At 43.8% G+C, this 13,746-nt stretch overlaps 1 protein-coding gene across 1 annotated transcript; it reads left to right on the forward strand.

Annotated features, from left to right (window-relative positions):
• The first annotated feature begins 1,621 nt into the window (after positions 1-1,621).
• On the forward strand, positions 1,622-8,978 carry DPEP2NB (DPEP2 neighbor). Its single transcript, XM_069085704.1, has 2 exons — positions 1,622-1,688; positions 8,566-8,978. Exons 1-2 carry the CDS (start codon positions 1,622-1,624, stop codon positions 8,883-8,885), a joined length of 387 nt encoding a protein of 128 aa, XP_068941805.1. The 3' UTR covers positions 8,886-8,978.
• Positions 8,979-13,746: the final 4,768 nt, after the last annotated feature.

The following is a 13,746-nucleotide window of genomic DNA, read 5'->3' on the forward strand; positions in this document are numbered from 1 at the left end:
AGGTTAAAATGCTATGTAAATGTCATTGTTAGTGGGCTTTAACATCTTTAACATTAGATGACAAAACAGACATTATAACACAACTTTAGATGAGGCAGGTCTTAGAAGAACTTGTTGTTGTTCAGACTTGAGAGTGCCCTCTAAATTTCCAGTTTGAGAAGTGTTATTATAAGACTAGGAACTTTAAGTGTTTATTGATTGTTCTTTACTAGTTCAGTATATATAGATTCCCTCAGGTGTTAGTGCCTTTCTCTCCTCAAATTATCATGTAAGACCATTAGATTGTAAGCTCCATGAGGGTAGGGACTTTGTTTTATCTTTGTATCTTTAGTGCCTAGCACAATTCTTTGCACATAGTAAGTACTTAATAAATGTTTCTCAAGATTGTATTGCTGGTGTAATAATGTCCATATAGTAGGTTTGGGGGTAAATATTTGCTGTTTTTAAGTAACTTTACCAAGGTCTCATGGTAAAAGAGCTAGTATTTGAACCCAGGTGCTTGGATTGCAAAGCCAATGTTCTTTCCACAGTGTCTTTCCACACTCTTTCTTGGTGAGTTACCTGCCGAGCATATCAGGGTAGTGATTGGTAAAGCCCTCTGAATCACTAGATGAAAGGTGTCCCTTATGAGTACTCAGGTCCAAGAACTGGTGGACCAGTAAGTACCATCCTATCCAGGGTTCTCCAACATGTACCCTTTTCTACTCTGGTCAGACCATCTGTCCCCTTCACAGTCCTCACTTGCTGTGTACATTCTCACCATACTATCTCTGCTCATAGTTGATTCAGCATTTCTTTAGCATCTCTACCCAAAATGTCTTCCCCTTCCTGCCAACCCATATGCTTTTAGAGTCCTGCTTCTATCATCAAAGCCCTCCCTGGCCAGCCCAGTCCACATACATTTTCCTTTTATGAATGTTGCCAATGCCTAAGACCTTGCAGTTTAGCACAATAATTCTATTATGCATGCTAGTTTTGTCTCCAAGAGGCAGCAGGTGTGATCGATAATTGAGCTAGCCCCAATGTCAGGAAGGCCTCTGCCTGGGACTCATCTTAGATGTGGGGCATCCCATAGCTAGTCACTTAATCTCCTGGTACCCTGGTCACCTCTCTTAAGACTTTAAATAACAGCTGCAAATCTGCAGATATGGAGGAAACTCCTCACAGCAATTAAATCACAGATCTGGACTCCCCTCCAAAAAAAAAAAAAAGAAACTCCAAGTTCTTCATGGAGAACTTCTTACATATCTCTGACCACACCTAGCACATTGCTAGGGATACAAATGCTTAGTAAATACATGTTTGCTTGGGAGGGAGGCTGTGTGTTAGGGCCAAGGAACGCTGCTGCTCTTCTACCACATTGCTTAAAACAGTTTATAAGCAGAGTTTTCACCATCCCCATGTGAAAACTCTGACACTGAGACTCTTGCTGTCCTAAGGCAAGTTTCTTATGTGATCTCACGGTGGCAGTGATGACCTCACAGGGCAGTGAGCACCTCACAGGCCCCCCCCTACCCAACAGTTTCCATGGTGAGGTAAGCACATAAACAGGTCATTCCAGGGGAATCTTTCCCTGCCATTTCTCAAAGAGATACCAATTTCTTTGGTTGGCTGAGTGAGAATGTCTGACCGGATCTTGTATATAAACTCCAACTTATCCTTTGTTCCCTGGGAGGGCAGGACAGCAGGTAGGCTTGATGTACAGAGGAAGTAACTGTACAACAGCATCTGCCTGTGGGGGTGTGACTAGATGCACAACGGGCCATTCCCCATATGAGAAGATCCTTCACAAAAGTCCACCACCAGTGTCTTGTGCCATGGAACTGACCCTAGATTCTCAAAAGCTATTGCCAATAGAGTCCAAGTTCTGGCCCATCCTACCCACCTGAAAAGACTGTATATAAGGCCAATGATAGGCTGTGTAGTCTGTCAATCAAGAACCAGACTAGGGAAGTTTAGAAAGGCTGAAGTTGACTCCAACCTCATTTTTTTGAGCTACTTCATTCATCAAAGACCATCTGATGAGTTGTGGAAGGTTTGTGGTCAGTAATGGTAGGATGCATGATGATGAGATCATTGATACTTGAATTAGTGAATCATTTATTGGAAGTACTATGTATACATTGATGCTACAGGTATTTTCCCAAGTCAGCCTTTTCAGCAAAATAATTTTGGTTTTGTTGACCAGTAGTAAGTAATGCATAGAGTGAATTGAGTGGTAGGTGCTGATTCCGTGGAGGTTGGAGGGATTGTGAAAGCCATTCACATTGATGGGGAAATTTTGGACCACCATGTTCAAAGGCTGAACTTGGATGGAAAAAAGGATAAAGTGGTAGCCCTAGAAAGAGCAGACCCTGCCAGAGGAAGAATGAAAGTGATACTGACAGACAGTTATGGAAGAAGGCCAGAGGAATCTGCTCCTGGAGATTTAATTTAGTTCAACAAATATTAAGTTCCTATTACATACAAAACAGTCCTTGCTGGAGGTGCAAAAAAAAACCCAAAATGGTCTCTGCTCTTGAGGAGATTACATTTTGTTGTGGTGATAGATACTATACACACAAGGAGAAAATACAAAAGAATTTCAGGAGAGAGGGAGCTTTAACAACTGGGAGAACGATCAGGAGATACTGGGGTCCCTGAGCTAGGGAATTCTAAGAGGCCATGGTTCAGAGGTACTGCATTCCAGACATGGGGGACCTCCTATAGAAAGGCATTGGGACAGGACATGGAATCTTGTGGGTGGGAACAGCTACCATGACAGTTTGGAACAGAGAATTGCAGAAAGAGGGGGGAGTAATAGGAAGTAAGACTAGAAAGATATGTAGGACCCAGCACTTTAGATGCCAGGCTGAAGAGTCTGTATTTTATCCAGGAAATAAGAGAGCCATGTACAAATTTTTGAGTACATAATGAAATTTAGATAGATATTTTAAGTATATCAGTTTGGCAGCTATGTGGAGAATAGATTGGAGAGAGAAAGAAATTGGAAGGTGGGAGACCAATTAGGATGAGAGGTGATGAGGGACTCAGCTTTAGAGACTGGGAGTGAAGAGAAGAAAATGGACTTGAGAGGTGTGCAGTGTGATTCACGGGATGAGAGGGAAGGAAGATGAGTCTAGGATGGACTCAGGTCAGTGAACCTGACTGTCAGTTCACATGTCAACAAATATGTATTAAGTTCTTACTGTGCTAAGCACAGGGACTAAAAGAAAGATAAGAGAAAGTCCCTGCCCTCAAGAAGTTTTCAATCTAATGGGGGAGATAACATGCAACTGATGAGGGATAGCTCCCAATAGGTTCAGCAGGAACTCTGATCTTACCTAAGACCAGAAAACCTGCAATATTGTCTGGAAAGAATTCAAGGTCTCAGGCTTTATTGGAGTGAGAGTTGTAGAAGTTTATTGTTATGCTTCTATGAGAGGTGGGCAAGAGTCCTTAGGGGACCTGCAAGGGAGAGGGGTACAGGCTTTTACTTTTAAAGGGTAGGGCTGCCATTGTCAGGACTGACCGGATGGAGGGAAGGGACCTCAGGGAATAGATAAAGGTTAGAGCTGACTGAGAGGAATTTGTGACTTTAGTGCATAGATAGTTTAGATGGGATTTGGGCCAGAGATTAAGGAAGAACAAAGGAGTCACAAGGTGTTGCCTAGGCCGAGTGAGGATAGGGGGAAGGGGCAGAGTTTGAGGCTGGGAAAGGGATTTCACAGATTACAATTTTACAATGCAAATTACAGTTACAACTGCACAGACTGGTTTTACAAATTGGTTCCACAAATTGACCTAGACCCGAGTTACCCCATCACAATAAGTATGGATAAATTAGAGATGATCTCAGAGTGAAGGCTCTAGAGTTAAGAGGGAGTGGGAAAGCCTGGAAAGGGACTGGATGATTGGAAAATGGTGGTGCCACACATAGAAATAGGAAAGACTGAAGGAAAGCTGGGTTTTGCGTCCAATAGAAAGTAGAAATGGGGGAGAAGAGAAGATAATCAGTTAAGTTTTGGACATTGAATTTGAGATGCTTAATGGACAAACTAGATGGATATATCTGATGAGAACAGAGAGAGAGGTAGATATGTAGAATTTGGTCATCTGCATAGAAGCTAATAATTGAATCTACAGAAGCTAAAGAGATCATCAATGGAAGATATATAGAGAGAAAAGAGGCCCCAGACAAAGTATTCGGTTTCAGGTGAGAAGAGGACATTCTGTCCTTGGCCCCCTCAGCTTCTGGTCCCTCTGGTCTTTTTCTAATTTAATAAACTTCAGTTTGAAAAATTCAGATTTAATGTGGTTAGGACAGTGTTAATTCATTCATTCCAAAAAGTAGAATCTAGGAATAGGGGTAGAGTAGGGAGGAGGGTTTTTTCCCTGGGATATATCTATAAAGTGTTTTTTCTTCCTCTTCCTCCTCCCCCACATCCCCTTCTTGCTTCTTGTCTCCCTCTGTCCACGTGGAGAGTTGTATCCTTACATGTGGTTTTGATCTTATACTTTATAAGATATCTTGGGTTTGGGGGGCTAGGTTTTTTTTTTTCCTTATTTGTTTTATCATTGTCTTGTTTCATTTTTTTTTTAAACTGGAACAATTAATTCTTTGACTTTAAACCCAATCAGTCTGGTTCCCACTGATTGGCCGATAATAGGTCCCAGCCCAAGCCTTACTTGTTCATAGTTTAGATTTTGATGACTCAGAGTAAGTGTAAATAACAGTTGTTTCTGTTCAGAAACTCTGAGGGTCTCCCCTTCCCACACTGATTCTTTTGAGAAGTCAATACTAAGTCATCATTTGCCTCAATTCTTACCTAGCCTTAACCGCTGAATGAGTATTGTCTCAGACAAACAGACCTGGGAAAGACCTTAGCTTAAAAAGACCAAGGCCTCCCACTGCATCAGGGCCATCACCAGTCATCCTGACCTATGTTTTGCCACTGGATTCTGATGACTCTGGAGGAGAGAGTGAGGCTGATGACTTTGCCCAGCTCTGCCTCACTTAAATCCAATTCACTTGTAAGTCAAGACATCCCCCTCCTCACATCATTGGTCCTCTTTTCCCTTCCCCTTCCCTCCCCTCCTCCTTCCACATGGGGTATCATGCCCTTCTTGTGGATACTCTGTCCAAAGGAAGGTACATTTTGATGGCTGAAACCTAGCAAGATATCTTGGGGTTTACTGGCTAGATTTCTTTCTTAAAGACCGTGCCTTCATCGATTGGCCAGCAATAAGTCCTAGTCCAAGCACCACTTAGTGGTCATTATTTGGACCCAGATACCTCAAGGTGAATGTAAATAGTAATTGTTTCTGTTTTGGCCAGAAACCCTGAGGGTTTTCCTCTCCCAGGCTGATTTTTTTTTTTAATTAGATAAAAGGGAACATTCTTAGGCTCACTTCTTAATCAACCTTAATCCTTGAGTGGGTGTTGCCTCCGTCAAACTGATACCTAGGAAAAACTTTAGCTTAGAAAGATCAAGGTTTCCCACTGTATCCGGGTCATTTGCAGTCTCCTGATCTATATCTTGCTCCTGGACCGGGACGGCTCTAGAGGAGAAAGTAAGGCTGGTAACCTTGAACAGCCCTCCCTCTCTTAAATCCAATTTACTTGCAAGATATCACCCTCCTGATGTCGTTGGTCCTCTCGGAGAATGAAGGACAAACCACATGTGAGTAGTCTGAGCTGCCCCACTGGGGACCCAACTGGTCAGTGCCAGTTGGGTAACTCCTCTCCTCTCTGCAGCCTGGTCCCTTCCCCTCCTCAATGTATCTCATGGTTCTGTCCTATGCCCTTCCTCTTCTCTCTACATTTGCTGTTGGTGATCTCACCTGATCCCATGGATTTAACTCTTATCTCAATACAGATGACTACCAAATTTATCTCTCCAGACCTTGTCTCTATCTTGCATTCTAGTCCAGCATCTCTAATTGCCCGCTTGGGTATCTCTGCCTGATTGTCTCATTGTCATCTCAAACTCAATATATCCAAAAGATCTCTCCTCCTAAACCTACCCCTCTTCTTAATCTCTCTTTCTGTCAAGAGACCACCATTCTTCCAGTCATCCAAATTCATACCTTTAGGAGTCATCCTTAGTCCTTGATTCTCAGCTCACCTTCCCTCCATATCCATAGGTTACCAAGCCTTGTCAATTCTGCATACTATCTCCCTCATCTGTCTTCTCCCCACTTATAGGGCCACCATCTTGATTCAGGCCCTCAGCATATCCTGCTTGGAAAACTTCAATAGCCTGCTAGTTTCCTTACCTTCAGTTTCTCTCCTCTTCAATCTTTCCTCTAGACTTTTGCCAAATAGATATTCCTAAAGTACAGTCTCTGCACACACACCCCCACTACTGGGATTTTCCATCTGATCCTTCCTATATTGTGTTGTCACCCCATATTAGCATGTGAGCTCTTTGAGACCAGGGACTCTCTTAATTTCCCCCAGGACTTAGCAGTTTTTTGCATATAGTGAGCACTTAAATGCTTTTCCGGTTCACTCATTTATGTCACTTCCCTGCTAAAGAGCCTAAGTAGTTCCCTATTGCATCTAGGATAAAGTAAACTCTGCTATTTGTCTACTAAAACCCTTCACAGTTTTTCTAGAGCCAAGTAGCTTTTTTTTTTTACCCTTTTGGAAGTTTTGGGGAAGACAGATTCATTTTCTTCTCAAGAGTAATGGATTTAAATGCATAAAACACAAAGGATTACAAAGGAAACTAATTATATGGGAATGCAGTTAGCAAAACATCTTTAAAATAAGAGTACTGACTCAGGTTAAGAGCTTCTGTGTCCAGACTGATTTCACCTGACTTTCTCCATCTCTGCATGGAGACCCACCCATTTGCCTTGCTGACGCTCCCTACAGGCTAGCCCCAGGCATAGAATCCCTTTCTCCCTGCAAGTTTAATTCAAATCCTACACAGGTCCTTTCCTGATTCCTTGAGCTGTTAGTGTTTCCTTATCCCCAAATTATATATATATATATATATATATATATATATTTTTTTTTTTTTACTAGGGTAAGGGAGGGGCAGGAATCCGGTTTATATTGACCTGAGTACACACTGTTATTCCCCATTGGAGCTTCTCTCGAAGGCAAGGATTATTTTATATTAGTCATTGTATTCTCTGTACCTAACACGGTGCTTGGTTGTACAATAGATACTGTTGACCTGAAAGTTTGGGTAAAGGAGGCAGGTGATAATGTAAATCCATATTGTTTATTCCCTTAAAGCTGGAGAAGCTATCGAGCTTATGTACAAGGAGCCAAAACCTAAGTTCTGACTGCCTGAACAAAAGGATGAGAAGGCTTAAATACATTTTAGAACCATCCCAATTCAGGATGGCTGTGTCACTCAAATTTATTATCTCCATAAATATTTAATCATTGTATGAGAAAGGAATTCTTTTTTTTTTCTTTCCTTTTTCTTTTTGCTTTTTGGAGGGCAATTGGGGTTAAGTAACTTGCCCAAGGTCACATGGCTAGGTATGTATGTATGTGTGTGTTAATTGTCTGAGGCCCAATCAGAATTCAGGGCCTCAGGGCACTCTACTCACTGGGACACCTAGCCGACCCAGGAATTTTCTTAATTGAATAGATGGTAAATACAATAAAATAAGAAAGTTGATAAGGTCGTCATTGAAATTATGACCCAGGAAATCTGTGCTTTCTTTACTACTAACATGCCATTGATGAGGTATGGGCTCTGGGAGCCCCCTCAAGAGCTCTCCTTGAGTCCTTGAGGTACAGGCTCTGGGAACCTCCCTTGGACTATTGATTAAGTCGTCCCATTTGATGAGGCAATAAGCCTTACTTGATGGCTGAGCCCAAGTCTCTGTTACTAGACTTCCCACCTATCAAAATATATGATCCACCCTTGAACTGGCCTAGCCCACCATTGTCTGTAGTCTCCAGGAAGCCTCCAGCTACTTCCCACCCTTAATCACTCATTGACCTCATTAACTCCTCTAGACCACCCCTAGATTGCTCCCACAACCTTCTGTATATAAGACCCCATCTCATGCCATGTGGTGTGAGAGCGCCATAGAATGCCATGTGTGAGAGCACCATAGAATTAGTGAGAGTGCCATAGAATGCCATGTGAGTGAGAGGGCCGTAGAATTTTCTAGCACAGACTTACTCTGTGTCTAATGCAAGCGAACTTTTAATAAATTTTACTTTTCTTTGGCTGAAAAGACTTGAGACGAATTCATTCAGCAGTACCCGGTGTGTGGTTATTTTGGGGTCTCTGGAGCAAACCTCTTAGTGGGTAACCCTCTTCACCACGTATAAAAAGTCCCATTGCTCAACTTAATGCCTTTGGTAAAGGGTCTCATCCTTAATGGCCATAAAGTCAGCCCCATCTGGCTTTGCTGACATAGGAAGAGGTATTCTCTCAGTTTACTGGGAGAACAAAGAAGCTAATCTGGTTGATTAGTTCAGGCCCTGGTCCTTATTGAAGTTATTAAATTGATATTAAATGATTATCAGTACTTAATAAATTGAATTGAATTACAAGCCTGTAGTGCTAAGCAGCTATGTCTGATTTGTTCTTATTTCTTTCCCAGCAGCTGCCGCTCCCATTTCTCCCCCTACGCCTGGTCACTACCATGTCCTCTACCGAGGTTGTGGAGAGACTCAGGTGGGCTGGCATGGGGAGACGTACTGCCTAGTTGGTGGTTACCGAGCATATGGGGATGCTCCTGTGGCCTCTTTGGAAAAGGCAGAAGCAGAGAAACCAGTTTCCAGACGAAATCCCAAGCGGCACCATGCCCTGGAAGGGCCTGACAAAGAGCTGGGAGCCACCAGTCCCAAAGTCCTTCGACGGTGGCACCGTGTGGGGAGGAATCTTCCCAGCCAGGAGCACTCGAGCCAAGCAGCTTCCTAAAGACGTTGTTTCCCTAGGATTAAGTCAGCAGCTCTTACTGCAGTGACCTCCCACTTCCCACTGCTGACCAGTGGAGCTAGAAGGCTGAGCCTGGAGAAGAGCTCATGCTTCTTCTCTAACTGGCAGGCCCTCTCCCACTGACCCTGATTATAGAGAGGAGATGGGATGGACTACCTTTGAAATAAGGGGCTGCCTTCCATATATCAGGGCAGGAGAGCTAGCCTAAAACAGCTGTTTACTTCCTGAAGGATCTTCTCTGCTCAGTTCTGTTCTGCTCTTAGAGATCTAGTTTCTCAGTGGAGGAAAAAGACCACCAGCCTCATCACTGGACTGGAAAGACTGGCTCTGAGACAAAGCAGCATGGGGAAAGGGACACGGGGAAAACTAAGAGAAGACCCCAAAAGTCACCTTTTCCCCAGAGTCTCTGCCAGTTATCTCTGATGGAGGTCCCAAGTTGGGGCCAAGGATGTGAAAGGAGGGAAAAGGCAAGACAGGAAGGACCAAGAGGCCGCCAGCATCCCTGGTTCAGACCTCCATGTTGGAGGCAGAAAGGAGAGAGCCCCCAAGGTCATGAGGCCGTGGCTGCAGCTGCAGCTGCCTTTGACAAAACTCATCTCAGAAGACCTAGGGCAACAGTAGAAGATGGGGGTGGCCTGTCCTGACAGTTTGAAAGGGGCTGGGAAAGCAAAGTCAAGCCATTCCCAGAATGTGTCTAGAGCCTTCTTCTCCTGCCTGCCAAGGATTCCTCCTCAGGTCACCCCTGGGGAAGGGAAGGTCCAGAGAATGAGGTAGCCTTTGGCTCCTCAGCCAGAAGGACTATAGAGCCAGGGAGGGAGAAGCCTGGCCAAGGGAATGTCAGCTACCTCCTACTCTCAGACTTCCTCTGGCCCCACATAAGTGGAACTCAATAAATAGTATTTTGTGAATGGTGGGGCATTTGTTCTAACCAGCCTTGGCGTCCAGACCACCTTTCTCCCCCAAGGGACATTTCCACTGCAGAAAACTTGGGTCCTTCTCCCTTAGTACTAGGGGAATAGGCCTAGAGGGGACTCTGTGAGGTCAGATAATCCATTCCCCCAGCTTCCAGGTAAGGCTGCATCCAACATGAGGACCTGTGGGTACCTGCAGGGATTGGGGGCCAGGATGCCTCCTTTTTTTTTTTAAAGGAATTGGGGTTAAGTAACTTGCTCAAGGTTACATGGCCAGTTATTTCTGGGTGTGGTGCTAAGTATCTGAGCCCGGATTCGATCACTAGGTCATCCCGCCTCTTACTCAATGAGCCACCTGATGCCTCTATTTTTCAAGTCATTCCCGTGACACCCTTGGGTTAGGTGTAAAGCAAGTGTTTCCTGGGCATGGATGGAATCATAGCTTGGGCCAGTAACTGACTTATTCTGGGGGTGTTTGGAAAAGTTATCTTTGTCCTTGTGTTCATTTTTTCCAATCTGCAGCAAGAGAAAGTCAGTATAGCACTGTGGGAAAGGAGGGGTGAAGTTGGGAGAGAGAACATGAAACCAATGGACTGGGGCGTGACGAATACATTCTGTAGGAACCCTGATATATTTGTGGAGTCAGGTGTGTGAATGGGGTAGCTTCCTGCCCCCAGAGGAAAATTGGAAGTGATATGGGCATTTGATGCCCATAAGGACACTAAGCTTTGCCCATACGTACTCATAGACCCTGAATGATCAAATAAGAGAACTGCTTCCCCAATGACACATCCTTTGGACTTTCCAACCTATCCCCTTACCTCCCCAACTCTCCCTAGCTCAATGAGAATGATTAGCTGCTTCTTTCTAGCTGTTAAACTTGAATGATGAGGAACAGGCCTATGTATCAATGGTATTTCCTTGAAGGAATTCACTTAGACTGTCTCCAAGTCAAGTAAAGGCATTTATTGGGGTGATGTACCCAGTGGACTCTGTTCCTCATGGGAGGCCAGAGTGCCCAGTGAGCCTTGCTCTCCATGGAGATAAAGCACTGAGCTGAGTTACGTGTCTGGTCTATATACAATTTGATGGGATGAGGGGCCCGGGGAGCTACTATGGTTTAAGAAAATGGGAAGGGGGAACAAGAGAGGGGAGGGAGAGTGCTGCTCCTGGAATGTCATGTAATCCATACAGATGAGCAAGGAAAAAGGGAAGAGCTTTGTGAATGCAGATGATCTATGAACACTTTCTGGCTGGTCAAATCCCTCATCCTGTTTGCCCCACCTGCCTCAAACACTCCTTTCTACCTCATTACCAACACTGTTTAGCTTTGGGCAAGGCTATGCTAAGGTCCCCTCAGTAGCACCCTCACCCATTCCAAAGATTAATAGTGTCTTGGGGGCAGAGGTGTTGTTCAAACACAGGCACCCAAAGATGATGACCCACTGAGTCCTTCCCTTTGGCCACATTAAAACCCTGAATAAGCAGAGGCTATAACAACAGGAATGGTAGCCAGTATGAAACCCATGGCCATACATAGAGGGGCAGAACTAGAAAAAGAAATATAGGGGATTTTTTCCCACTCTGCTGTTCCTAGAGCCAGGACTCCTTCATATGTCCCCAGGCCTCTTTAAGCATAACCCTCTCCCACAGTCTACAATCATCAGGTAATATTAAGCCTAGAAGGTGCCTCAGAGGTCATAGAGAACAACTTCCTTCATTTTCTAGATGAGAAAACTTGAGTCTCAGAAGTTAAGTGACTTGCCCAAGGTCACACAGTTAGGAAGCCTAAGCTGGTGTTCTGATTCAGATCCCTTGATTCCAATCCCAGTACTTTTCTCACTATAGTTAGTCCTGGTAGTATCTGCTGGGTAGGACTATAAATTCATAGATTTAGACATGCACATGGACCTTAGATAAGGACATTGAATCCAACCCCCTTATAGATAAGGAAGGAAAGGAAATATTAAATACCAATTATGCTAAATGCTTCACAAATATCTCATTTGATCCTCATAACTCTTATTATCATAACTCTGGGAAATAGGTGTTATTATTATCCCTGTTTTACAGGTGAGGAAACTGAGGCAAATAAAGATGAAGTGGCTTGCCCAGGTCACATAGTTTTATGTCTGAGATCAAATTTGAACTCAGGTCTTTCTGATTCCAGGCTTCATGTAGCTGCCTTTTTCCAAGGAGATTAAGTAATTTGACCAAAACCACACAACCAGTAAGTAGAATTGTATAACCCTGGTTCTCTTGACTACCCCTCCAATGCCTTTTCCATAGAATCAGTCCTGTGGTGTCTATAGGGGAGGAAGAGGGCTACTTACCAACAGGTTCAGATTCACCAAGATGATTAATAGTTAATCAGTTAAGAAACATTTTTAAGTACTATGATGTTTAAAAATTGAGAAACATAATTTCTAGGTAACTTAATAATTTTATTAATAAGGCTAGCATGTTATTAATAAAAGAGGTCAGTGACACTCTTGAATGCCAAAGACCCTCATGGTGGGTGTTCCAAAGGGTGGCAACCAACTCCATTACCATGAGGGGCTCTGCCTATTCTAATGAACTTTAATTATGTCATTTACTTCTAAATTACCCCCAGCCTTGGACAATCCAATCAAATAATTTATCCCCACCCAAACGTCAGTAGAACACCATGGGATTAAATTCCTTGTGAGTCTGGGGGGGTGGAGAGGGGTTGGGTTGTCTGATCAAGATTGGGGAGAGTTAATCTCATTATCAATAATATCCTTCCAGACACTGAACTTTAAAATGGGGACTACAGAAAAAAGGGAAGCTCTGGATCTCCCCAAATCCTTGGCTATTAATAATAATTTCTCTCAGTACCTAGTATGGGTCAGGCACTATGTTAAGGGCTGGAATACAATGAAAGGCAAAAGAATTCCCCAACGGAATGGAAGAGCCAATGTGTAAATAACCAGGGACAAAGAAGCAATAAATGGGATCGATGGTAGGTTGTTGTCCTTTGTCCTCGTTATGACATTGCCATGCTAGAGTCAAGTTTCAGTGAGTCCCACTGTGGCTGATCAAAGCAATATGAGTCAGAATGCTCTGCCACAGGTTGGAAACAAAATAGTCCACGTGAATATTTGCAGTGGATTCTCTAAATTTGTGCATCTCACATCTTTTGAGCGACTTCAGTTTTGCTTTGCTCATAGAGCACAGCACCTTCTCTGATGAGGGCACGACATGCTGGGCGGTCCTGTGCCAGTGTCTCATGTCATGAGATTGATTCCAAAGTTCTTAAGAGATACCTTGAGAGTGTCCTTGTATAGATTTTTCTGACCACCATGGGAAGTTATTGTAATTAAGAGGGATTGGGAAGGATTTCCTGTAGGAGGTGGGATTTTGGCTGGGACTTGAAAAGAAGCCTGAGATCCTTTGTCTGTGGTGTGGCAGATGGGATTCTTCTTCTCCAGTGCCTTGAACCCACCAAAGCTCAGCCCTTTCTTATCTCAACCTCTACAATCTCAACACCTCCCTTAAGGTGAACACCACCCTGACTCACCTCATCACCTTAATCCTGTGCTGAATCACCCCTCCCCAATTTAACCTTAGCCCCAGCTCCCTCCCAACCCCCATCTTTACTTCACTCCCCGCTCTTTGCTTCAGCTTCCTCTGATCTACCCAGATTTCAAATTCTGCCACAGATACTTATTAGTTTTGCATGACCTTGGACAAGTTACTTAACCTATTTGCCTCAGTTTCCTCTTCTGTAAAAATGGGCATAATAGGGGCAGCTAGGTGGCGAAATGAGTAAAGTGCAGGCCCCAGAGTCAGGAGGACCTGAGTTCGGTTCTGGCCTCAGACATTTAACACCCACACAAAAAAACTAGCCATGTAACCTTGGGCAAGTTACTTAATCCCAATTGCCCTCCAAAAGGCAAAAAAAAGGGCAT

This window comes from Petaurus breviceps, unplaced genomic scaffold, assembly GCF_028583685.1.
Source record: "Petaurus breviceps papuanus isolate PSGF00001 unplaced genomic scaffold, PetGlider_PUasm1.0 176, whole genome shotgun sequence".
Taxonomy (NCBI): domain Eukaryota; kingdom Metazoa; phylum Chordata; class Mammalia; order Diprotodontia; family Petauridae; genus Petaurus; species Petaurus breviceps.

Excerpts from the sequence above, each read along its gene's own strand:
- DPEP2NB (XM_069085704.1), top strand. The coding sequence starts at position 1,622 with ATGTCTGACCGGATCTTGTATATAAACTCCAACTTATCCTTTGTTCCC. Across the intron at positions 1,689-8,565 it reads CTGGGAGGGCAGGACAGCAG|CAGCTGCCGCTCCCATTTCT; the intron begins GTAGGCTTGATG and ends TTTCTTTCCCAG.